Source organism: Erythrolamprus reginae, chromosome 1, assembly GCF_031021105.1.
Source record: "Erythrolamprus reginae isolate rEryReg1 chromosome 1, rEryReg1.hap1, whole genome shotgun sequence".
Lineage (NCBI taxonomy): Eukaryota > Metazoa > Chordata > Lepidosauria > Squamata > Dipsadidae > Erythrolamprus > Erythrolamprus reginae.
The window spans coordinates 24914149-24940672 of NC_091950.1; the positions used below are offsets into that span (position 1 = coordinate 24914149).

The 26524-nt window shown below is 44.1% G+C and overlaps 1 protein-coding gene across 2 annotated transcripts; it reads left to right on the plus strand.

Moving 5' to 3' along the window:
- The first annotated feature begins 2499 nt into the window (after positions 1-2499).
- On the plus strand, positions 2500-25168 carry PLPPR3 (phospholipid phosphatase related 3). Of its 2 annotated transcripts, XM_070732713.1 has the most exons (7): positions 2500-2574; positions 3460-3645; positions 9569-9698; positions 12004-12199; positions 13957-14014; positions 19136-19309; positions 23861-25168. In XM_070732713.1, exons 1-7 carry the CDS (start codon positions 2500-2502, stop codon positions 25166-25168), a joined length of 2127 nt encoding a protein of 708 aa, XP_070588814.1. The 2 variants fall into 2 exon arrangements, with proteins under 2 accessions (XP_070588814.1, XP_070588825.1); XM_070732724.1 differs by lacking the exon at positions 19136-19309.
- The last annotated feature ends 1356 nt before the right edge of the window (positions 25169-26524 follow it).

Genomic DNA, 26524 nt, shown 5'->3' on the forward strand with positions numbered 1-26524 from the left:
CTAGATGACCTACACGGTCCCTTCCAACTCTGTTATTCTGTATTTCTGTACATCTTAGCAGAAGTAAAGGTCTTCTGATATGTAAGGAGAGATGGTTATGGATTGTGCTTGCAAATCAACATTTGGGTTTTGTCCAGTGAACAGAGTTTATGTTTCTTGTCCAATCTGCCGGTGGCAAAACAACGTATGAAAACCATGTGGCTTCTAGATGTAATCTATGGGTGCCAGGATTTGAAACCAGTATGGTTGGGTTTTTTGGAAAACTCAATTCCAAAAGAGCCTGCCCACAAGAATGTCTAGAGCAGAGGGAATGAAAAAAGCGAGCAGAGAAGAGCAACAAAGATGATTAGAAGACTGGAGGATAAAACCTATGAGGAATGGTTGTAGCTCTTGGGTGGGTCTGGTTTAATGAAGGATTAGGGGTGATATGATAGCACTGTTGCAATATTTGAGGGGCTGCCACAAAGAAGAGGGCTTCAACTGATTCTCCAAAGCACCTGAAGGTAAAACTAGAAGCAATGGATGGAAACTAATTAGATTTGTTTCACTGCTATATTGTTTCTATTATTGTTGTGAGCTGTCCTGAGTCTTCGGAGAGGGGCGGCATACAAATCTAATAAATAATAATAATAATAATAATAATAATAAGAAGAAGAAGAAGAAGAAGAAGAAGAAGAAGAAGAAGAACGAAGGAGAAATTTCATAACAGTCTGAACAATTAATCAGTGGAACGACTTGCCTCCAGAAGTGGTGGGTGCTCCAATCCTGGAAGTTTTTTAAGAAGACATTGGACAACCATTTGTCTGAAATGGTATAGAGCAGTGATGGCAAACCTTTTTGTCCTCAGGTGCCGAAAGAGTGTGTGTGCACGCTATCGCACATTCATGAGTGCCCACACCCATAATTGAATGCTTGGGGAGGGCGAAAACAGGTTCCTCCACCCTCCGGAAGCCCTCTGGAGGCTGAAAATGGCTTCTTTCCCAACTTCTGGTTGGCCCAGTAAGGTCATGTTTTGCCCTCCCCAGTGTCCAAAGGCTTTCCTGGAGCCAGGGGAAGGTAAAAGGGGCCTCCCCTAACCCCTGGAGACTCTCTGGAAGCCAAAAATGCCCTCTGTGAGCCAAAATTCAGCTACCCGGCACACATGTGCATGTTGGAACTGATCTAGGGCAATGGCTCACGTGCCAGCATTGTTTAGTCCTGTCGACTAAACAATGTCATTTGGCGGGACCCAGGGGAAGAGCCTTCTCTGTGGCGGCCCTGGCCCTCTGGAACCAACTCGCCCCAGAGATCAGAATTGCCCCCCACCCTCCTTGCCTTTCGTAAACTTCTCAAAACCCACCTCTGCTGTCAGGCATGGGGGAATTGAAATATCTTCCCCAGGCTTTTATAATTTATGTATGGTGTGTTGTGTGCATGTTTTTTAAATTATGGGTTTTTAACTTCGTATTATTAGATTTGTATTGTACATTGTTTCTATCACTGCTGTGAGCCGCCCCAAGTCTACGGACAGGGGCAGCTTACAAATTTAAAAATAAATAAGTAAGTAAGTAAGTAAGTAAGTAAGTAAGTAAGTAAGTAAGTAAGTAAAGTAAGTAAGTAAGTAAGTAAGTAAGTAAGTAAGTAAGTAAGTAAATAAATGGTTATGTGTGCCACCTGTGACACTCATGCCATAGGTTCGCCATCACTGCCCTATATTATTCCAGACAAATGGCTTTCCATTTCCTCCTTGCAAGCCTCTGTTGATGGAGGACCCATAACTTAGGAAGACAAGCCCATTCTGCTGATTAATTGTTCTTACTGTCAAGAAATTTCCCTTTAGTTGTAGCCTGGATTTGCGATAATTTTTCATCCATTACGGCTTGAAAACGGCTTGTTTCCCAACTTCTGGTTGGCCCAGTAAGGTCATGTTTTGCCCTGCCCAGACTCCAAAGGCATCCCTGGAGCCAGGCGAGGGTAAAAACGCCCTCCCCCATCCCCCCCAAAGGCTCTCTGGAAGCCAAAAACACCCTCCCAGAGCCTCTACGTGAGCCAAAAATTAGCTGGCCGGCACACACATGCACATTGGAGCTGAGCTAGGGCATATCGATATGGTTCCGCGTATCACTTGTGGCACCCATGCCATAGCTTCGCCATTACTGATGTACTATACTGCTTTGCTGTTTTGTAGAATTCTACTTCTGGTTCTGTCACCTCCCATTGTAGCAGTTTCTTCCATCTCTCTATATCTATACTGCTAAACTGTAGCTCAGCAGTTCAAATCTCACCACCAGCTCAAGGGTGGCTCAGCCTGCTGGGTAAAATGAAGACTCAGATTGTTGGGGGCAATAGAATGATTCTGTAAAACCACTTAGAGAGGGCTGTAAAAGCACTATGAAATGGTATACAAGTCTAAATGCTATTGCTATATTGTTCTACATCTTGTCTCCCAATAGAAGCTGAGCTGGGGATTTCTTTCCCACGCCCTGCCCACCCGTTTCTATAAATCCCACTGTTGACACCATGATCTCTGCTAAGGACAAGGCAAAGGCTCCCAAAGACAGCATGACTCTCCTTCCCTGCTTCTACTTTGTCGAGGTAAGGACAACCCCCCCACCATACAGTGGTACTTCTACTTACAAACTTAATTCATTCCGTGATCAAGTTCTTAAGTAGAAAAATTTGTAAGAAGAAGCAGTTTTTCCCATAGGAATCAATGTAAAAGCAAATAATGCGGACGATTGGGGAAACCACAGGGAGAGTGGAGGCCCTGTTTCCTCCCAAGAGATTCCTAGAGAGGCCCCATGGAGGCTTCTCCCCACCTTTTCTGGACCTCTTTCCTCCCAGGAGATTCCTAGAGACGCACCACAGAGGCTTCCCCCCATGTTTTCCAGCTCTCTTTTGTCGTAGGAGATTCCTAGAGAGGCCCCATGGAGGCTTCTCCCCAACTTTTCCAGCCCTATTTCCTCCCAGGGGATTCCTAGAGAGGCCCCACAGAGGTTTCTCCCTGCCTTTTCCGGCCCTCTTTTCTCGTAGGAGATTCCTAGAGAGGCCCCACGGAGGCTTCTCCCCAACTTTTCCGGCCCTGTTTCCTCCCAGGAGATTCCTAGAGAGGCCCCACGGAGGCTTCTCCCCGCCTTTTCCGGTTACAGTTTCGGAGGCTCGGGTTTGTAAGTGGAAAATGGTTCTTGAGAAGAGGCAAAAAAATCTTGAACACCCGGTTCTTACATGGAAAAGTTTGTAAGTAGAGGCGTTCTTAGGTAGAGGAACCACTGTATTAATGGTTTCCTTACCCATCACCCCCTGCCTTAAGAACTGGAGGAAGATGGAGGATCAAGTGGCTCAAAGGTTTAACCTGGACATCGTAGCTTAAGGGTGTTGAGACCCCCTCCCCCATTTCTCTTCAGCTCCCAGATGTGGTGGCTCATTAGCAGAGACTTTATTGACCTGGCTCCATCTTTTTTGCTTCCTTCCCTCCTCCAGTTGCCCATCGTCGCTTCCTCCATCGTGACTCTCTACTTCCTGGAGCTGACGGACCTCTTCCGGCCCGCCAAGGTGGGCTTCCAGTGTTACGACCGAGCCCTTTCCATGCCCTACGTGGAAAGCAATGAAGAAATGATCCCGTTGCTGATGTTGCTGAGCTTGGCATTTGCTGCTCCTGCAGCTTCGGTGAGTATGAATCCGTTTGTTCATATTCTGCCTTTATTATTTGCATAAATAACTCAAGCTGGCGAACGTGCCTGATACTCCCTACCTCCAGTGAAGGGCCCCATTTTTTTTTACTACCACCCTGTGGGCGTGGCTTATTTTGTGGGTGTGGCTTGCCCACCATGTGACCGGGTAGGAGTGGCTTGCCCGCCATGTGACTGGGTAGGAGTGGCTTGCCCGCCATGTGACTGGGGTGGGAGTGGCTTGACAATCATGTGACCGGGAGGTGGCTTAAAGGTCACGTGACTGGCTTAAAGGTGGCCAACTTGACGTCACTCACGTCAAGGTGCCTGCCCTCTCCTCACCTTAAAGAGATACAAGATATTTACTATTCCTGAACATCCAAAATATACTATTTAATCCTATATATTTAATCCTATATCATACCTCATTGCGGCCAGTAAGGGCCCACAGAGTCGGCCTTCTCCAGGTCCTGTCTGCCAAACAATGTCGGTTGGCGGGACCTCGGGGAAGAGCCTTCTCTGTGGCTGCTCCGACCTTATGGAATCAACTGCCCCCAGAGATTCGCATTATCTCCTCCCTACTGATTTTCCGGAAAGCTGTTAAAACCTGGCTTTTCCGCCAGGCCTGGAATTAGGATTGATTGTTGCAAGTATGGATTTTATGATACAAGTGATTTTAGTGCTGTTTTTTGGGGTTTTTTTTACTGTATTTATAACTATTGTTAGCCGCTCAGAGTCCGTTTGGAGTGAGTGGCATATAAATGCAGTAAGTAAGTAAGTAAGTAAGTAAGTAAGTAAGTAAGTAAGTAAGTAAGTAAGTAAGTAAGTAAGTAAGTAAGTAAGTAAGTAAGCAAGCATGTAAGTAAGTAAGTAAGTAAGCATGTAAGTAAGTAAGTAAGTAAGTAAGTAAGCAAGTAAGTAAGTAAGCAAGCATGTAAGTAAGTAAGTAAGCATGTAAGTAAGTAAGTAAGTGAGTAAGCAAGTAAGTAAGTAAGCAAGCATGTAAGTAAGTAAGTAAGTAAGTAAGTAAGCATGTAAGCAAGCATGTAAGTAAGTAAGTAAATAAGTAAGTAAGTAAGTATGTAAGTAAGCATGTAAGTAAGTAAGTAAGTAAGCAAGCAAGTAAGTAAGCATGTAAGTAAGTAAGTAAGTAAGTAAGTATGTAAGTAAGCATGTAAGTAAGTAAGTAAGCATGTAAGTAAGTAAGTAAGCATGTAAGTAAGCATGTAAGTAAGTAAGTAAGCAAGCAAGTAAGTAAGCATGTAAGTAAGTAAGTAAGCAAGCATGTAAGTAAGCATATAAGTAAGTAAGTAAGTAAGCATGTAAGTAAGCATGTAAGTAAGTAAGCAAGCATGTAAGTAAGCATGTAAGTAAGTAAGTAAGCATGTAAGTAAGTAAGTAAGCATGTAAGTAAGCATGTAAGAAAGTAAGTTAGTAAGTAAGTAAGCATGTAAGTAAGTAAGTAAGTAAGCAAGCAAGCATGTAAGTAAGTAAGCATGTAAGTAAGTAAGTAAGTAAGCAAGCAAGCAAGCAAGCATGTAAGTAAGTAAGTAAGCATGTAAGTAAGTAAGTAAGTAAGCATGTAAGTAAGCATGTAAGTAAGTAAGTAAGTAAGTAAGCAAGCATGTAAGTAAGTAAGTAAGTAAGTAAGCATGTAAGTAAGCATGTAAGTAAGCATGTAAGTAAGTAAGTAAGTAAGTAAGCAAGTAAGTAAGCAAGCATGTAAGTAAGTAAGTAAGTAAGTAAGTAAGCATGTAAGCAAGCATGTAAGTAAGTAAATAAGTAAGTAAGTATGTAAGTAAGCATGTAAGTAAGTAAGTAAGTAAGTAAGTAAGCAAGCAAGTAAGTAAGCATGTAAGTAAGTAAGCAAGTAAGTATGTAAGTAAGCATGTAAGTAAGTAAGCATGTAAGTAAGTAAGTAAGCATGTAAGTAAGCATGTAAGTAAGTAAGTAAGCAAGTAAGTCAGCATGTAAGTAAGTAAGCATGTAAGTAAGCATGTAAGTAAGCATATAAGTAAGTAAGTAAGTAAGCATGTAAGTAAGCATGTAAGTAAGTAAGTAAGCAAGCAAGCATGTAAGTAAGTAAGTAAGCATGTAAGTAAGTAAGTAAGCATGTAAGTAAGTAAGTAAGCATGTAAGTAAGCATGTAAGTAAGTAAGTAAGTAAGCAAGCATGTAAGTAAGTAAGTAAGCATGTAAGTAAGTAAGTAAGCAAGCATGTAAGTAAGTAAGTAAGCATGTAAGTAAGCATGTAAGTAAGTAAGTAAGTAAGTAAGCAAGCATGTAAGTAAGTAAGTAAGTAAGTAAGTAAGTAAGTAAGCAAGCATGTAAGTAAGCATGTAAGTAAGCATGTAAGTAAGTAAGTAAGCATGTAAGTAAGTAAGTAAGCATGTAAGTAAGCATGTAAGTAAGTAAGTAAGTAAGCAAGCAAGCATGTAAGTAAGTAAGCAAGCATGTAAGTAAGTAAGTAAGTAAGCATGTAAGTAAGCATGTAAGTAAGTAAGCATGTAAGTAAGCATGTAAGTAAGTAAGTAAGTAAGCATGTAAGTAAGCATGTAAGTAAGTAAGTAAGTAAGCAAGCATGTAAGTAAGCATGTAAGTAAGTAAGTAAGTAAGTAAGCATGTAAGTAAGCATGTAAGTAAGTAAGTAAGTAAGCATGTAAGTAAGCATGTAAGTAAGTAAGTAAGCAAGCATGTAAGTAAGCATGTAAGTAAGTAAGTAAGTAAGTAAGCATGTAAGTAAGCATGTAAGTAAGTAAGTAAGTAAGCATGTAAGTAAGTATGTAAGCATGGAAGCATGGAAGTAAGTAAGTAAGTAAGTAAGTAAGTAAGTAAGTAAGTAAGTAAGTAAGCAAGCATGTAAGTAAGTAAGTAAGTAAGTAAGTAAGTATATATGCCATATGTGTACATACATATTATACACAGGCACTCAAAAATATACATTGTCTACTCTATGTAAGCTCCATTTTTGCTACCCCTGCTGCGTGTCCCCCCATGTGGGCAGCAGCCCATGACTGCATATTTTCCCAACAACAACAACAACAACCCTGTGAGGTGGGTGGGACTGAGAGACAGTGATTGGCCCAAGGTTACCCACCCAATTTTGATGCATAACTCTACACAGTTTCACACTCTCCTGGAGATTGGCTCAAAGTCACACAGCCGGGTTTCATGCTTAATGTGGGGAACTAGAACTCACAGTCTCCTGGTTTCTAGACTAGCACCCTTAGTTACTACACCAAACTGGTTCTTGGGGCCATGGTACATTTCTCTACTAATCCTTTATGCATTGGATTTGTAACCCTTCATCTTGTGCAACTCAAGATTGTGTACATAATACTCTAATGCTCTCTCTTCCTGTTTTTTTGCACAACTACACTGCGGTTGAGGTTGCACAATTACAATGCGGTTAGGTTGAGATTGCACAACTACAATGTGGTTAGGTTGAGCTGGAGGGACTAGTGACTAGTCTAAAGGCCCCCAGTTGACTTCCATGCCTCAGGGAGAACTCATAGTACCCATCAGCTACACAGTGTCAGGAAGAGCCTTCTTTGTGGTTGCCCCGACTCTGAAATTAGCTAGCTCCTGATATCTGCACTGCCCCCACCTTATTGGCAGTGCCGGAAAAGGCTGGCTTTGTGAACTCTGACAGGCAGAAGACAGTCCCATAGGTCAGTGTTTCCCAACCTTGGCAACTTGAAGATATCTGGACTTCGCTGGCTGGGGAATTCTGGGAGTTGAAGTCCAGATATTTTCAAGTTACCAAGGTTGGGAAACACTGCCATAGGTAGCCTGGTCCAGCGCCATGTTCTCTGGGATGTTTACAGTGCAGGAAGTGATTCAAGATGGCGTCTGATCCATCTTTGTGATCCAAGTCCCACTCTCTCACCCTGAAGGAGAGCACCTGGATTACTAACAGCTGTCTTTCCTCCCACCACCACCATACGGTTCATACACAAGGCAACTTTCTCCAACAGGGACCCTTCACATGGTTTGGGAGGACTACAATTTTTAGTCACCATTTGGGAGTTAAAGGCCCAAGGCATCTGGTAGAGAGCTGGCTGGAGGAAGGTGGCATACGGATTCTGCTGGATCGATTCCCAAACCTGATTAACCCCACCGTTGCCAACAGTGACTAGCAAATGCTCACCAGATGGACGTCAAAGCTAGAGTTTTCCTATCTAATTTGGCCCTCTGAGCTCTCTACATGGGGCTACCTCTGAAAAGTGTTCGGAAACTTCAGATCGTGCAGAATGCGGCCGCGAGAGCCATCATGGGGCTTCCCAGATTCGCCCACGTTTCTGCAACACTCTGTGGCCTGCATTGGCTGCCAATCAGTTTCCGGTCACAATTCAAAGTGTTGGTTATGACCTTTAAAGCCCTGCATGGCATTGGACCAGAGTACCTCTGGAACTGCCTGCTACCGCACGAATCCCAGCGACCGATAAGATCCCACAGAGTTGGCCTTCTCCGGGTCCCGTCGACCAAACAATGTCGTTTGGCAGGCCCCAGGGGAAGAGCCTTCTCTGTGGCAGCTCCGGCCCTCTGGAATCAACTCCCCCCGGAGATTAGAACTGCCCCACACTCCTTGTCTTTCGTAAACTACTCAAGACCATCTATACTGCCAGGCATGGGGGAGTTGAGACACCTTTCCCCCAGGCTTTTAAAATATATATATATATATTTATGTTTGGGTATGTATATGTTGTTTGCTTTTTAAAATATGATAGGGTTTTATGTGCTTTTTAATATTAGATTTGTTTTCGCTGGAATATTGTTTTTATTATCGTTGTGAGGCGCCCCGAGTCTTCGGAGAGAGGTGGCATACAAATCTAATAAATTGAATTGAATTGAATTGGATTGCTGGTCAGAAAGTCCATTTGGTCCACCAGGAGAAGCCCTCAGCCAGGCCCTAAAGATCAGAAACGAGGGTTGTGCAGCAGTTTAGATTACATAGGCAACACAGGAGGGAGAGCATCCATGGGGCCAGTACTGGGTTGCTATCGGTACAGTAATGGACTGCCATCAGTAGCAGGCTAGCAGATTGCGCAATTTGCGCAACTGCTCCGGTGGCAGACCTATGGCATCTTATGCTGATCTGATTTGATTTGATTTGATTTGTATGCCACCCCTCTCCGAGGACTCGGGGCGGCTTACCACATATAAAAAGAAACAATAGAATACAGTAGCTTAAATCCAATTAATTAAAACTAAGTAAACTAGTCTACTTAGCTTAAAAATCAATCATACCCATTATGACAACAATCATGCATAACATTAGTCGGCCAGGGGGCTAAGGTCTCCTCGTCCCAGGCCTGGTGGCATAAATGCGTCTTAATACTCTCGCGGAAGATGAGGACGGTGGGGGGACAGTGCGAATCTCTTGGGGAGCTGATTCCACAGGGCTGGGGCCCACACAGAGAATGCTCTTCCCCTAGGTCTCACCAAGCGACATTGTCTAGTTGACGGGACCCGGAGAAGGCCGACTCTATAGGACTTCACTGGACTCTGGGACTCATACGGCAGAAGGCGGTCCTGCAAGTAATCTGGCCCAATGTCATGTAGGGCTTTATAGGTCATTACCAACACTTTGAATTGTGTCCGGAAACCAATTGGCAGCCAATGCACATGCACAGAAGCAAAAACACGCTGGGCACATGTGCACATAGCGTGCACGCATACACAACACAACCGAAGCAATTCACCCCTGCATAGACCCCTCTAATTTCTCGTGCTGACTGGGGAATTCTGGGAGTGAACGTCCATCCTCAAATAGAGAGAGGGAGTCCAGGGCAGGCAGATGGAAGGAAGGAAGGAAAGAAGGAAGGAAGGAAGGAAGGAAGGAAGGAAGGAAGGAAGGAAGGAAGGAAGGAAGGAAGGAAGGAAGGAGCTGGTGTCTGATGCTGCTGTTTTGCTTGGCAGATCATGGTGGGCGAAGGCATCGTGTATTGCTTGCAGTCAAAGATGAAGGGCCGTAGCAATACTGAAGGCAGCATAAATGCCGGTGGTTGCAATTTCAACTCCTTTCTGCGCAGGACGGTCCGATTTGTGGGTAAGCCTATTTCCACCCTTCCTCTTTTTGGAATCGAATGTCCCAATGATGCCATAACCACAAGGTTGAAGTTGACATCTTGACTTTTTTGGCCACCCCAGCGTCTCTAATTTAATAGCTTGAACCTAGGCCAGGGGTGTCAGACTCAATTTCACGGAGGGCCACATCAGGGTTGTGTTTGACCTCAGGGGGGAGTGGAGTGGGTGTGGATGTCAGTCGTGTCAGGAGCACCTGTGGTGGCCTGAGCATTCTGCCAAAGAAAACGGACTGGCGAGCTCCATTTCCAGCTACGACAGCTTCCTGCAATCTTCTGCCAGCCATAATGGGTTGCAGGAGGCTGTCACAGATGAAAATGGGCCCATGGCCCTCCTGAGCTCCATTTTTACTGGCAGAGGGTTTCAGGAAGCCGTCGCAGCCAAAATGGAGCTCACCAACCCATTTTCACCGCCCGGTCCTTTGCTTTTTCCAGGATAGCCCTATGGGCCAGATCTAAACACCCCATGGGCCACATTTGGCGCCCGGGCCTTGAATTTGACAACCCTAACCTAGGCCTTCCCTCAGCTCTATACAGGTAATCCTCAACTTACAACCGTGATTGGGACTGGAAATTCTACGCCAGATTTAGCAACCTTTTTGCTGGCGTTTTTGCTGGCAGAGGCAATGCAGTCCAGTCTTTCGTTGTTTCCCGGGCAGCCCTGCGGGCAAGATCTTACCATCTTCATGGGCCGGATCCAGGCCATGGGCCTTGAGTTTGATACCCCTGTTCCAGTGACTTGCCCTGTCAGTGTTGGTGACCCTGGAGTTCTGTGGCTGGGCTGTTTGCTGTTGTTTGGCACTTACTTGATTGGGGTATTTTTTATTTCTTGATCATTAGTTTGACATTAATTTTGGTGTTACTTTATAGCAGCGATGGTGAACCTATGGCACGGGTGCCACAGGTGGCACGCGGGGCCGTATCTGCTGGCACATGAGCCATTGCCCTAGCTCAGCTCCAACGTGCATGTGTGTGCCGGCCAGCTGATTTTTGGCTCGCATGGAGGCTCTGGAAGAGTGTTTTTGGCTTCCAGAGAGCCTCCGGGCTGGATGGGGGAGGGTGCTTTTATCCCCCCCCCTCTGTCTCCAGGGAAGCCTTTGGAGCCTGGGGAGGGCAAAACACGATCCTACTGGGCCCACCAGAATTTGTGAAGCAGGCTATTTCTGGCGTTCAGAGGGGGGGCAGTGGAAGCAGTTTTCGCCCTCCCCAGGCATTGAATTATAGGTGTGGGCATTCATGCATGCGCGACAGGGTGCACCCACGCTCTTTTGGCACCCAAGGGAAAAAAGGTTTGCCCTCACTGCTCTAAAGCAATAATAATAGCATTTAGACTTATATACCGCTTCACAGTGCTTTGCAGCCCTCTCTAAGCAGTTTACAGAGAATCAGCCTATTGCCACCAACAATCTGAGTCCTCAATTTTACCGACCTTGGAAGGATGGAAGGCTGAGTCAATCTCGAGCCCACTGAGATTCGATCTGCCAAACTGCTGGCAGCCGGTGATCAACAGAAGTAGCTTGCAGTACTGCACTCTAACCACTGCGCCATCGAGGCTCTAAACTTATCTAGATGCTGATTACTGGTTCCTTAAATTGGGGTTTTTTAGATTATTTTTAATATTAGATTTGTTTACATTGTCTTTTTATATTGTTGTTAACCGCCCCGAGTTTTCAGAGAAGGGTGGCATACAAATATAATAAATAAATGAATAATAAATAAATAAATAAATAAATAAATAAATAAGTAAATAAGTAAATAAGTAAATAAATAAATTACTGATGAGGGAGCTGTTTCGGTCTTTTTTCCCCTTCTTTTTCTTTATTTTTGGCTTGTTGATTGTCTGTTTTGCACAGTTATATACCAAGGACCCCTCCTTACTCTTATCCTTTCATTCATCTACTAGCACAGTGGTTCTCAACCTTTCTAACGCCACGACCCCTTAATATGGTTCTTCATGTTATGGTGAACCCCCCCCCCCCAACCATAAGCCTAGCACCAATTTTACCTACAGAGCTTTAAGCTGATTGGCAGGAAGGTCAGAGGGACACGCCCACTGTAAACGCCTGATTGGTCGGATTGTAAAAACATGTCCCAAGGTGTCAGAATAGAAGCTTTAGTTGCTAACACCAGGGGAAATTTGTCTTTTCCCAGGGTCTTAGGCGAAACGGTCGTTCGACCCCCAAAGGGGTCCCGGGCCGGCCCCCAGTTTGAGAACCACTGTACTAGCAACTCCATGGCCCTAACCTGACCTGACTTTGCTCCCCCCTTCAGGTGTCCACGTGTTTGGCCTCTGTGCCACAGCCCTGGTGACCGATGTCATCCAATTAGCCACAGGATACCACGCCCCTTTCTTCTTGACTGTCTGTAAGCCCAACTATACTCTCCTGGCCATCTCCTGTGAGTCCAACCCTTACATCACTCAAGATATCTGCTCAGGTCAAGACCAGCATGCCATTCTCTCAGCCAGGTGAGTCCACCTAACTTTGTTTTACATCTGCTCTAGAAACCAACCTTTGCTGCCATGTGCAGTCTGGTTATTTCTAATTTAAAAATTATTATAACTTCAGTTTATAGTCACTCTGGATAGCATGGTGGGCAGCATATACATTTAATAAATAAATGCATGTTATTCATTCAAGCTTACCTCAGTTGATCAATTGCTATCAAAACAATATTGTCAAGCACAGTTTCTTGTAAAATTTGCATCAATTGTTGGGGAGAATCTGACGGTTATTTGGAAATTTACTCTTAGAATTGTATTGTGCTTGTTTCTTGCACCGTTTTAAAGCCAGGTTTAGCCAATATCCAAGTTGATAAGAGGTACCAAGATATTAAAAATAGGAGATATAGGAGAGCAATAGGACAGGGGACGGAAGGCACTCTAGTGCACTTGTACTCGCCCCTTACATTATTTGCTTTTACATTGATACCTATGGGAAAAATTGCTTCTTATTACAAACATTTCTGCTTAAGAACCTGGTCACGGAACGAATTAAGTTCGTAAGTAGAGGTACCACTGTACGTATAAACATGGACATATAGGCAGATTGAATCTGTTTCCCCTTTTGCTTTTAAGTTCCTACTTAATGACCTGCCTGTCTTGGGGTTATGACCACAAGAACTGCCTGAATTTCTGTCGTTAAGTGGTGCAGTCACATGACCTTGTGCTTTATGACTGCATCACTTAAGGCAGTGTTTCCCAACCTTGGCAACTTGAAGATATTTGGACTTCAACTCCCAGAATTCCCCAGCCAGCATTTGCTGGCTGGGGAATTCTGGGAGTTGAAGTTCAAATATCTTCAAGTTGCCAAGGTTGGGAAACACTGACTTAAGGATGTCCCAATTGCCATCATAACTCAAGGACAAGCTGAATGGGTTTAATGTTGATGGTTTTTTACACGATTCCATATACAGTGATCCCTCGATTTTCACGATCTCGTTCTTCGTGAAACGCTATATCGCGATTTTTCCCACCCTATCTTGCTTCTTCCTCTCTCACACTCTCTTCCTCCCTCTCTCATCTCTTTCTTTCCTTCTCTCTCTTTCTCTATCTCTCCCCCTCTTGCTGGCGGGCGGCGGGCGGGCGGCGGGCGGGCGGGCGAGCGGGGGCATCAGCGAGGAAGACCCAGGGAAGGTTCCTTCGGCCGCCCAGCAGCTGATCTGCTCGGCAGCGCAGCGAGGAGCCGAATCAGGGTTTCCCCTTTGCGTGGGCGGCGGGGAAACCCCGATCTTCGTCTGCTCGCTGCTGCTGCGCTGCCGAGCAGATCAGCTGCTGGGCGGCCGAAGGAACCTTCCCTGGGTCTTCCCCGCCGCCCACGCAAACTCCACCATCTGTGCATGCGCGGCCATGAAAAAAAGGGCGCGCATGCGCAGATGGTGTTTTTACTTCTGCAACCCTACATCGCGAAAAATCGATTATCGCGAGGGGTCTTGGAACGGAACCCTCGCGATAATCGAGGGATCACTGTATATGCTATTAATGTGTCACTTTTAATTTTTAACACAATAAATATCACTAAATATAACCCAGGCCAACAGACGCTTTCTTGGAGCCCACATTAATTTTTTAAAATTGGGGTCTGGAGAGCAGAAGGGTTTAAGAAATGCTTAAGGGCTTCTTTCTAAATGCAGTTTCTGGTTGTGCTTGTCAGCGTGTTGTGAAATTAAGCTCTTCCGACTGCAGACGGATCATGGATGGTTGTATCATTTCTTTCTCCCTTCCAGGAAAACGTTCCCTTCCCAGCATGCCACCCTCTCTGCTTTTGCTGCTGTCTACGTATCCGTGAGTTTTACTTGTTCACGTCAATACTGGAAAGAATTAGGCTCATTAAGAATCCTGCGTGCCGTACAATAGAGAAATGCTATTTAAAACCGACAATAGCTGAGATGCAATTATGTTTTTAATGCAACAGAAAGAGAATATTATTAAAGGCATACTGGGGCATAATTGCATTAACTGCAATGAACTGTAATTACATTTCAACCTAATGAAATGAAATTTCATTTTTTCCCCCCTTTGGTACTGCAAACATAATGCTTGTCCTTTATTTGCAATTTGTTGGATTTGTATGCCGCCCCTCTCCGCAGACTCAGGGCGGCTAACAACAGTGACAAAAAATAGCATGTAACAATCCAATACTAAGCAACTAAAAAATCCTTATTATAAAACCAAACATACATACAAACATACCATGCGTAAATTGTAAAGGCCTAGGGGGAAAGAATATCTCAGTTCCCCCATGCCTGACGGCAGAGGTGGGTTTTAAGAAGTTTTCGAAAGGCAAGGAGGGTGGGGGCAATCCTAATCTCCGGAGGGAGCTGGTTCCAGAAGGTCGGGGCCGCCATAGAGAAGGCTCTCCCCCTGGGTCCCGCCAGACGACATTGTTTAGTCGACGGGACCCGGAGAAGGCCAACTCTGTGGGACCTAATTGGTCGCTGGGATTCGTGCGGCAGAAGGCGGTCCCTGAGATATTCGAAGGGAAAGTGAATAAAGATAAAACCTGGGAATGGCTTACAACTGGAATTGAAAGAAACTGAAGGGTTGGTTTTGATTGGCCAAGTGCAAGCCATTCAAACTGATGGAGTCAAGGCTAGAGATCTGAAAAGGACGTCAAACATTCAAAGTTCAGATTGTACAAATGTTCTGTCTGGGTGCACCCAGACTTCAACACCAACTGAAAAAAGCAGCCAGACACGCTGGTAAAAAGCAAAGTCACTTTATATCTTTGAAAACAAACACAGAGAACAAAAACTGTTCTTACAAACTGGAATGCTATGAGGCTTCACAGAAGAGTCACGACGGCCAGACAATACAACAGGCTTCTTGCTGGCACACCCACCACTGTAGATAATAAAACCCACGCCTCCCCCAAGTTTTCAGCCTTCGAGGCCACAAACCAGAATCAGAGACGCCAAGGATCGAAGCAAGGTCACAGGACTCCCAAAAGATAACTCTCCACAACACAGGAAGGGCGGGCCTGCCTTTTCAACCTTTCTGAGGAGAACCACACCCAAACCCAGCTGTTGCCTATTAGGGATGGAAATACCTGGCTAATTGTCCCCTTCGTTGTGCTGCCCTTCTCTGCCTCATATCGATGATGGCTTGTGCGTTCTCATCTAAGGATTCCAGGCTACTCGCTGGGGAGAGCTCCCCCCTGGGGGTCTCAGGCTGTTCTCCCTCCTCTTCGTCCTGGCATTCCTCTTCCCCATCTGCCTGGTCCTCGTCCTCCTCCTGTTCCTCGTCCTCCCCCTCTGAGCATGGAGCCGGCAGATTTCCAGCCGTTCCCTGAGGAGCCTCAGACTGAAGCACAACAACAAAGAAGCAGTGGATCCTATACTCAAGTCACGCAAGAAGCTAGTACAAACAGACCACAAGCAACTAGATAACAGTGTTGCCAAAACGATTCACTGGAACGTAAAAATTATTTCGTGCCAGTAATGAAAAATTGGCAGGAAAGTATAGTTGAAAAAGTACAAAAATGCAGGGTTTTGGTAGGGTTTCCAAATAGCAACAGCACGTAGACTTTTAGACCGCTTCACATTGCTTCATAGCCTTTTCTAAGGGTTTTACTGGGTCAGCATATTGCCCCCAACAATCTGGGTCCTCATTTTCCTGACCTCAGATGGAAGACTCCAGAGGCCTTCCCAGGGGGAGCAGAAGAGCCGGGGTGGCGCAGCAGGTAGAGTGCTGTACTGCAGGCCACTGAAGCTGACTGTAGATCTGCAGGTCAGCGGTTCAGATCTCATCACCGGCTCAAGGTTGACTCAGCCTTCCATCCTTCCGAGGTGGGTAAAATGAGGACCCGGATTGTGGGGGCAATAGGCTGGCTCTGTTAAAAAGTGCTATTACTAACATGTTGTAAGGCACCCTGAGTCTAAGGAGAAGGGCGGCATAAAAATCGAATAAGTAAGTAAGTAAAGTAAGTAAGTAAGTAAGTAAAGTAAGTAAAGTAAGTAAGTAAGTAAAGTAAGTAAAGTAAGTAAGTAAGTAAGTAAAGAAAGTAAAGTAAGTAAAGTAAGTAAGTAAAGTAAGTAAAGTAAGTAAGTAAAGTAAGTAAAGTAAGTAAAGTAAGTAAAGTAAGTAAAGTAGGTAAGTAGGTAAATAGGTAAATAGGTAAATAGGTAAATATGTAAATATGTAAATAAGTAAATAAGTAAATAAGTAAATGGCTGTTTTTGCCCTCTCCAGGCATTGAATTATGCGTGTGGGTACTCACACATGCGCAATAGCATGCACGCATGCGCTTTCGGCACCCAAGGGAAAAAAAGATTTGCCATCAATGGTCTAGGTCAGTGATGGCGAACCTATGGCACGGGTGCCACAGGGTGGCACGCGCTGGCTCGCGGGCCGTTGCCCTAGCTAAATTCCAACATGCATGTTTGTGCCAGGCAGCTGATTTTTGGCTTGCACAGAGACTCTGGGAGGGCGGTTTGGCTTCCAAAGAGCCTCCGGGGGGGATGGAGGAGGGCATATTTGCCCTCCCTGGCTCCAGGAAATCCTTTGGAGCCTGGGGAGGGTGAAAAACAAGCCTACTGGTCCCACCAGAAGTTGGGAAACAGGCCATTTCCAGCCTCCAGTGGGGCTCCAGGAGGTGGGGAAGCAGTTTTCGCCTTTCCCAGTCATTGAATTATGGGTCTGGGCACTCGCGCATGTGCAATAGTGTACATGCACGCTTGTTTGGCACCCGAGGAAAAAATGGTTCGCCATCACTGGTCTAGGTTCTCTTGTTTGTCCATCCATCCATTTAACATCCTGCCACATCCTTGGTTCTCAGGAAAAATGTGATGCAAATGAAGGCCAACACATTGGTAGCTGTGACTTCATGTGGGTCCGAATCTTCAGAGGAGGGCAGCATGCAAATCTAAATGATGATGATGATGATGATGATAATAATAATAATAATAATAATAATAATAATAATAATAATTATTATTATTATTATTATTATAAATAATTAAAAATAAGCATAACACACCAGACATCCTGATTGTGGAGAAAAAGAAAGTATAGATCATCAACATCGCAATCCCAGGGGACAGTAGAATTGAAGAGAAGCAGCTAGAGAAATTAGTGAAATACGAAGATCTAAAAATCGAGCTGCAACGACTCTGGCATAAGCCAGTGAAAGTGGTCCCAGTGGTACTTGGCACGCTGGGCGCAGTGCCAAAGGATCTCAGCGGACATTTGAAAATCATCGGAATAGAAAAAATCTCCATCTGTCAATTGCAAAAGGCCGCTTTACTGGGATCGGCAAACATAATTCGCCGCTACATCACGCAGTCCTAGGTGCTTGGGAAGCGGCCGACTGGTGATGAAATACGAAATCCAGCATAGTGATCTCGTTTGCTGTGTTGTATTGACAGAATAATAATAATAATAATAATAATAATAATAATAATAATAATAATAACAATAACAATAACAATAACAATAACAACAACAATAATAATATGGTTGTGAAAATATTATAATATTTTATAATTTATTATATTATTATATTATTTATATTAATATTATTATATTAATATTATAATAATATTATAATATTTTAGCATACAAATCTAATAAATAAATAAATGATTATATAATTTATATGCTGCTCAGCGTCTCTGGGTGATTGGGCTGTACTTAGCAAAGCCATTCTGCCTCAATCACAACCCAGCAGAAAGTTCCAGATAGTAATAGCAATAGCAATAGCATTTAGACTTATATACCGCTCCCTAGAGCTTTTACAGCCCTCTCTAAGCAGTTTACAGAATCAGCCTATCGCCCCCAACAATCTGGATCTTCATTTTACCCACCTCAGAAGGATGGAAGGTGGAGTCAACCTTGAGCTGTTGGTGAGGTTTGAACTGCTGAACTACAGCCAGCAGTTAGCTGGAGTAGCCTGCAGTGATGCACTCTAACCACTGCGCCACCCCGGCTCTTAAGCAATTGGGTTGCTGTATAACAAACTACATAGATGATCTTAGGGAAGGAAAGAAGAGAAGAGAGATGTTCCCTAGCACAGTGTTTTTCAACCAGTGTGCCGTGGCACACTAGTGTGCCGCGAGACATGGTCAGGTGTGCCGCGAAGAAGGAAGCTCAGGTTCTGGTCTCATAACTTTTTGCTGAGAGGGAGACAGAGAGAAAGAAAGCAAGAGAGAGAGAAAGAGAGAGAGAGAAAGAAAGAAAGAGAAAGAGAGAGAGAAAGAAAGAAAGTGAGAGAGAAAGCAAGTGAGAGAGAGAAAGCAAGAGAGAGAGAAAGAGATAGAAAGCAAGAGAGAGAGAAAAGGAGAGGAAGGGAGAGAGAGAAATGAGCAAAAAGGGGAGGAAAAAAGAGAAATGGGAAAACGATTGAGACAGAGAATGAGAGGAAAGAGAGAGAAACAAAAGAGAGAGAGAAGTGACTCTTGATTTAAAGCATATGATAAAAAGCACCCAAAAAATAAGAGAGAAAACCCCCCAGCCCTCACCTGTTTTTGGAAATGGTTCAAGAGTATGTATACATACACACACACAAGAGGGGGAGGAGACAGGGATGGAAAAAGAGAGGAGAGTGTCTTAGAGTGTCATTTTGTGTCATTTTGGTTGGTGGTGTGCCCCAGGATTTTGTAAATGTAAAAAATGTGCCGCGGTTCAAAAAAGGTTGAAAATCACTGCCCTAGCAGATAATTAGACAAGAAAGGCCGGAGCCCACAAATTGTTCAATAGTCAAAGAAAGTAACTTAGGAAGAACACCCCCCCACCCCCCCCCAAAAAATAAGAGTCTAGCATTTAAAAGTGGCAGGTGGGAAATTTGTATTTTCAGACTTGCAAGATGTGTTTGTGTAGTCTTAAAATGAAGTAGCAGTAGTTCATCTAGTGATGTTTCCTGTCTGGTTTACCCTGGAAAGATGACCATGTCTCCGTTATCATCCACAGATGTATTTCAACTCCATCATCTCAGACAGCACCAAGCTCCTCAAGCCAATCTTGGTGTTTGGTTTCGCCATCGCAGCTGGCATCTGTGGCTTGACGCAGATCACCCAGTACCGCAGCCACCCTATCGATGTTTACGTGGGCTTCTTGATTGGTTCTGGCATTGCTGCTTACTTGGTGAGTGCCTGTTCTTCCAAGGGCCGTGGGAAGAAGGGGCAGGGGACAGAAGGGCAACTGTTGACTAAAAATAGAATACAGGGGAGTGGAGTGGAATGGAATGGAACAGAGAACAGAACAGAATAAGGAACAGAACAGAATAGATTAGAATAGAATATGGAACAGAAAATAGGAATAGAATAGAACAGAACAGAATAGAATATGGAATAGAAAATAGGAATAGAATAGAACAGAACAAAACAGAACAGAGCAAAACAGAACAGAATAGAATATGGAACCAAAAATAGGAATAGAATAGAACAGAATAGAATATGGAGCAGAAAATAGGAATAGAATAGAATAGAATAGAATATGGAGCAGAAAATAGGAATAGAATAGAACAGAATAGAATATGGAACCGAAAATAGGAATAGAATAGAATAGAACACAACAGAACAGAATAGAATATTTTGGAGTACAGTACTGTGTTCAGTTCTGGAGACCTCACCTACAAAAAGATATTGACAAAATTGAACGGGTCCAAAGACGGGCTACAAGAATGGTGGAAGGTCTTAAGCATAAAACGTATCAGGAAAGACTTAATGAACTCAATCTGTATAGTCTGGAGGACAGAAGGGAAAGGGGGGACATGATCGAAACATTTAAATATGTTAAAGGGTTAAATAAGGTTCAGGAGGGAAGTGTTTTTAATAGGAAAGTGAACACAAGAACAAGGGGACACAATCTGAAGTTAGTTGGGGGAAAGATCAAAGGCAGCATGAGAAAATATTATTTTACTGAAAGAGTAGTAGATCCTTGGAACAAACTTCCAGCAGACGTGGTTGGTAAATCCACAGTAACTGAATTTAAACATGCCTGGGATAAACATATATCCATTGTAAGATAAAATACAGGAAATAGTATAAGGGCAGACTAGATGGACCATGAGGTCTTTTTCTGCCGTCAGTCTTCTATGTTTCTATGTTTCTATGTTTCTATGTTTCTATGTTTCTATGTTTCTATGTTTCTATGTTTCTATGTTTCTATGTTTCTATGTTTCTATATGGAGCAGAAAATAGCAATAGAACAGAACAGAACAGAGGAGAATAATAATAATAATAATAATAATAATTATTATTATTATTATTATTATTATTATTATTATTATTATTATTATTATTATTGTTTGTTTGTTTGTTTGTTTATTTATTTATTTATTTATTTATTTATTTATTTATTAGATTTGTATGCCTCCCCTCTCCGAGGACTATATAACTATATATATTTTGTCATTTGAATGTATACTAATCAAACATTCAAACAAAATTTCATAGCATGCAGGTTTTTAAAGAGTTACGCAGGAAGCAAAATCTCATGCGTGTGCAAGATTTTGGTGATTTTGTTTTTTTGCTTTCCCGCATGCGCAGAAGCAAAAAACCAGCCAAAATCTCACACCCATGCACCTTCCCCTCATGAAATTTAATTTCCTGCGCATGCGCAGAAGCAAAATCTCACTAGGACGTGTACACGCACAAGCAGGAGATGCAAAGCGGCTTGTGCAGCTCAACTTTCGCTACCGGTGCAATGTCCTTATCTGTACCGGTAGCAATCCACTACTGGTCCCATCCCAGAGAGGAAAAGAGAGGAGAGGGAGAACCACACGCAGACGATAGCCAGCCCCTCCCTGGCTAGGAAATAAATAGGAGGGGTTTGGGAGTGGCCGGTTGTTGCGAACAACCATTTGTTTCTAGTACAGTAGTACCTCTAGATACGAGCTGCTCCACATGCGAGTATTCCAAATTACGAGCCGCAACGCGAGCAGAATTTCTGTTCAACACCCGAGCTCAAATTCGGGATACGAGCCGAGCGTCCACTAGGTGGCGCAAGAATCTCCTTGCTTCTGGTTATCTCGGCGTGAAAAACAAAGTCTAAAGTTCGAGATGCGAGTTGATCGACTTACGAGCTCGGGTCTGGAACGAATTAAACTCGTATGTCGAGGTACCACTGTATACAGCAAGCAGTTCCGCTTTCTTGGCTAAACCCAGGTTTGTTGGGACTAATTGAGAAGTCTCAACAAACTTGGGACTTCTCAATTAGTCAAATTAGTTGAGAAGTGTTTTTAATAGGAAAGTGAACACAAGAACAAGGGGGCACAATCTGAGGTTAGTTGGCTGAAAGATTAGAAGTAAGAAAATATTATTTGACTGAAAGAGTAGAAGATGCTTGGAACAAACTTCCAGCAGATGTAGTTGGTAAATCCGCAGTAACTGAATTTAAACATGCCTGGGATAAACATATATCCACCCTAAGATAAAATACAGGAAATAGTATAAGGGCAGACTAGATGGACCATAAAGTCTTTTTCTGCCCTCAATCTTCTATGTTTCTATGTTTCTAATTACATAGAAACATAGAAACATAGAAGTCTGACGGCAGAAAAAGACCTCCTGGTCCATCTAGTCTGCCCTTATACTATTTTCTGTATTTTATCTTAGGATGGATATATGTTTATCCCAGGCATGTTTAAATTCAGTTACTGTGGATTTATCTACCACGTCTGCTGGAAGTTTGTTCCAAGGATCTACTACTCTTTCAGTCAAATAATATTTTCTCATGTTGCTTTTGATCTTTCCCCCAACTAACTTCAGATTGTGTCCCCTTGTTCTTGTGTTCACTTTCCTATTAAAAACACTTCCCTCCTGAACCTTATTTAACCCTTTAATATATTTAAATGTTTCGATCATGTCCCCCCTTTTCCTTCTGTCCTCCAGACTATACAGATTGAATTCATTAAGTCTTTCCTGATACGTTTTGTGCTTAAGACCTTCCACCATTCTTGTAGCCCGTCTTTGGACCCGTTCAATTTTGTCAATATCTTTTTGTAGGTGAGGTCTCCAGAACTGAACACAGTATTCCAAATGTGGTCTCACCAGCGCTCTATATAAGGGGATCACAATCTCCCTCTTCCTGCTTGTTATACCTCTAGCTATGCAGCCAAGCATCCTACTTGCTTTCCCTTATTTTTTTATTTATCCGTGTGAATAATTTATCCGTGTGACTGGTTATAGAAAGGGGTTTGTTTTACTCATGAGTACAGGTCTTATCACTACTTGTGAAGACTGGGTCAGAACATAGAGTGCCAGAGAGCTATACCAAATAAGTTTTACTTACCATATTTATTTTGGAGTATAAGATGCACCCTTTCCTCCCTAAAAGAGACTGAAAATTTGGGTGTATTTTATACTTCGAATGTAGGGTTTTTTAAAGCTTTTTCCCCAGCCCTAACTAGGTGCTAATGATGTTCCCAGCTTCCTACGCCCTCCAAAGGTTTTTTCCAGCCCCAAGTCTTTGCAGGCTTGTTTTCATTCCTACTCCCTGTGAAAAAGGTTTTTTTTTCAGCCCTAACCAGGTGATAAAATAATGTGCTGAATCTGAACAGACTAAGGATGCTAGCCAGATGAACACCTGGTGGGTAGGTTCCCCCCCCCAATTTTGCTTCCCCCAAACTGAGGTGTGTCTTATCCTCTGATGCGTCTTATACTCCGAAAATATGGTACAGTGGTACTTCTATTTACGAACTTAATTCGTTCCTGTGACCAGGTTCTTAAGTAGAAAAGTTTGTAAGAAGAAGCAATTTTTCCCATAGGAATCAATGTAAAAGCAAATAATGCGTGCGATTGGGGAAACCACAGGGAGGGTGGAGGCCTTGTTTTCTCCCAGGAGATTCCTAGAGAGGCCCCACGGAGGCTTCTCCCTGCATTTTCCGGCCCTGTTTCCTCCCAGGAGATTCCTAGAGAGGCCCCACGGAGACTTCTCCCTGCATTTTCCGGCCCTGTTTCTTCCCAGGACATTCCTAGAGAGGCCCCACGGAGGCTTCTCCCCAACTTTTCCGGCCCTGTTTCCTCCCAGGAGATTTCTAGAGAGGCCCCACAGAGGCTTTCCCCCACCTTTTCCAGTCCTGTTTCCTCCCAGGAGATTCCTAGAGAGGCCCCAGAGAGGCTTCTCTCTGCCTTTTCCACTCCTGTTTCCTCCCAGGAGATTCCTAGAGAGACCCCACGGAGGCTTCTCCCCACCTTTTCCAGTTACAGTTTCAGAAGCTTGGGTTTGTAAGTGGAAAATGGTTCTTGAGAAGAGGCAAAAAAATCTTGAACACCCGGTTCAATTTTTCCCATAGGAATCAATGTAAAAGCAAATAATGTGTGTGATTGGGGAAACCACAGGAAGGGTGGAGGCCCTGTTTCCTCCCAGGAGATTCCTAGAGAGGCCCCACAGATGCTTCTCCCCACCTTTTCCAGCCCTGTTTCCTCCTAGGAGATTCCTAGAGAGGCCCCATAGTTTTTCCCTGCCTTTTCCCGTTACAGTTTTTGAAGCTCGGGTTTGTAAGTGGAAAATGATTCTTGAGAAGAGGCAAAAAAATCTTGAACAACTGATTCTTATCTAAAAAGGTTCATAAGTAGAGGCGTTTGTAGGTAGAGGTACCACTGTATTTAAAATAGAGAACAAGACAATATCTATTTCCATCCACCTCTGAGCCTTTTCAGATCTTTACCCTATGTTCTTTGCTACACACAGGCCTATCACGCAGTGGGCAACTTCCGGGCACCGATAGAAAAGGTTCCCTCTCACCCTCCTGCCAAGGACGCTCTCCGGGCTCTGACACAACGCGGGCATGACTCCGTTTACCACCAGAACAAATCGGTCAGCACCGATGAGCTCAACCCCCAGACCCGGCTGGAAGGTATGAACCGGCAAGTGCCACGTGAGAAAAACTCGCTGGGCAGCTTGAAACGGGCAAGTGTTGACGTGGACCTTTTGGCACCCCGGAGCCCTATGGGCAAAGAAAACATGGTGACCTTCAGCAACACGCTACCACGAGTCAGCACCCCATCAATGGACGACCCCGCTCGCCGCCATATGACCATCCACGTCCCGGTGGACGCCTCCCGATCGAAACAGCTGATCACCGAATGGAAACAGAAATCGGTGGAAGGCCGTGGAATGACCTTGGCGGAAGAGGTGGCGAGGCGGGTTGCCTCCGATTCCTTGGCTGGAGAAGAGGAGGACCACATCCCACCTTCCTTGTACCCCACTGTCCAGGCGCGAACGGCTGAGCGTGCCTCCATGGGTCCCCGGGTCCTCATCCAGCCAAGACCCAGGGCCACTCAACTGGTCCACATTCCTGAGGAAAGTCAAGCGAATGCCGGCGCTAACATTTCACCCAAAAGTAGCTCCGCCGTGAGGGCTAAGTGGATGATGATGGCGGAGAAGGGAGCCGCCCAACGGGTGGCCAACCCACCGCGCCTCATGCAGGTGATTGCCATGTCCAAGCAACCCGGGATGGTCTCGGTGACACCCAAGCATTCAGAGACCTCTTCATCCTCCACCAGTTCCGACTCCTCCCAGTACTGCTCTCCGTCGGAAAGAGACAGCTCTAGCGTGGTGACCATCGATGCTCACGCCCCTCACCACCCGGTCGTACACCTCTCTTCCGGAAATGGCCCTTGGGAATGGAAGGCCACCCAGAAACCATCGGAGAGCCAAGATGCTTACGAGCTCAATGAGATGAGCAAAGATTACCATGGGTTCCGGCCTGCCAAAAGCGCCGGAGTTTCACCGGGATCCTCTGTCAGCGACATTGAACAGGAGGAGGCCCGTTACGGCAGCGTGGCCACCATCAACGTGTCAGTGGGGCTGGGAGGGAGCGCATCGTTGATTTCCACGGAATCCAGCCCCGGAGACAGCCTTCTGGGGGCCTCCAGCCGGGAGTCCACGCTGCGGAGGAAACCCGCTAGCTTAATGGTGGGGGAAAAGGACGGGCAAGCAGAAGAGACAGAAAACTATTACAAGAAGATGCAAGCCAACCGGGGATTTAAGGAATAATCCCATTGCCTACCTCTGGTCACTGCTACCTTGGACCAAACTGTGATTAAAACGGTGACTTTTTTTTTTCCCCCAAGCAAGCATTGAATTTCGGATGGTGGGACTTTATATTGATTATATTCAAAAGCCAAGGTAAAACCATCTGTTTTACCGGGTACCACAGTAATTCAAAGGACCGAATATACATTTAACAATAATGGTGTAGTAGAGAGTGTCCCGAATGGCCCAAACTTCTAGGATTCACATGGGAAGACATTTTTAAACAGAGAAGATTTGGATCAAGTCACCTTTGGGATTATTTTGCCTTCTACTGTGCTAGGAATGGATACTGTTGAAGAATTCTTGGCTGGATTTTTCAGAGGACTTAAACAAACAAAAACTACAAATGTGGGTGGTATTAATCACAGATATCTAGTGGTTGTAACAAAAGCAAAAGTGAGAAGGTGAGAATGGAACAATCCGGTCTGGATTTGTTTGGGGTGTCCTCGTGAGCAGTCCCGGTTGGATATATAACCCAACCTTTCCCAATCTGATGCTTTTCAGAATGGTTGGATTTCCAAACCTGTCCTTTGGTGTGCCCTTACTTGGGAAGCCTGAGGTCAATTTCCCCCTCTTCCCCCACCGCCCAGGAATCCGTATATATGTGTGTGGGGAGGTTGTAGTGTTAAAGATGGGGTAAAGTGTTACGAAGGGGTGGGAGAAGGTACTTCTAAAAGTTCAGTCTTCTGAGATGTTTTGAAGCAGTGTTTCTCAAATCTGACAACTTGAAACAGGTGGACTTCAATTCCCCATCTTTGAAAAGATGAGGAAAATAGGTGGACTTCAACCCCTATGAATTTTGGGAGTTGAAGTTATTCCTTTTTTTCAAAATATATACATAGATTGATTTTTTTTAAAGAAAGAAATAATAACAAAAGAAAATACAAACTAAACCCAGAAAGGAAAGGAAAAATAATAAATGGAATAAGAAGTAGAAAAGAAGAATTAAAAAAGGGAAGGGAAGTAGGAAAGAGAAAATATTTAAATAAGTGATTTTTGATTGTTCATCACATGTACAAACTTAGCAATTCTTCACCCCTTATAAGGTATATGCAAGTATCTCTTCTTTCCATAACTGATCCCTTACTCGTATTCAAATGCATAAATTATTAACATTTCAGTCCTAGTAACAACAAAAAGTTCTTAAAGCGTTCCCATAATTTTATAGAAAAATGTCTTAGTTTAACTTTGGTCAAAGAAGCCAACTTTGTATTCCTTTGCTTGTAGCAATCTTGAATTCATTCAGATGTTGTCTTAGGGTGTCATCTATCTTCAGTTTTCCCAACTCAAAGGTTCCTTTGAAGCTTTAGCAAACCT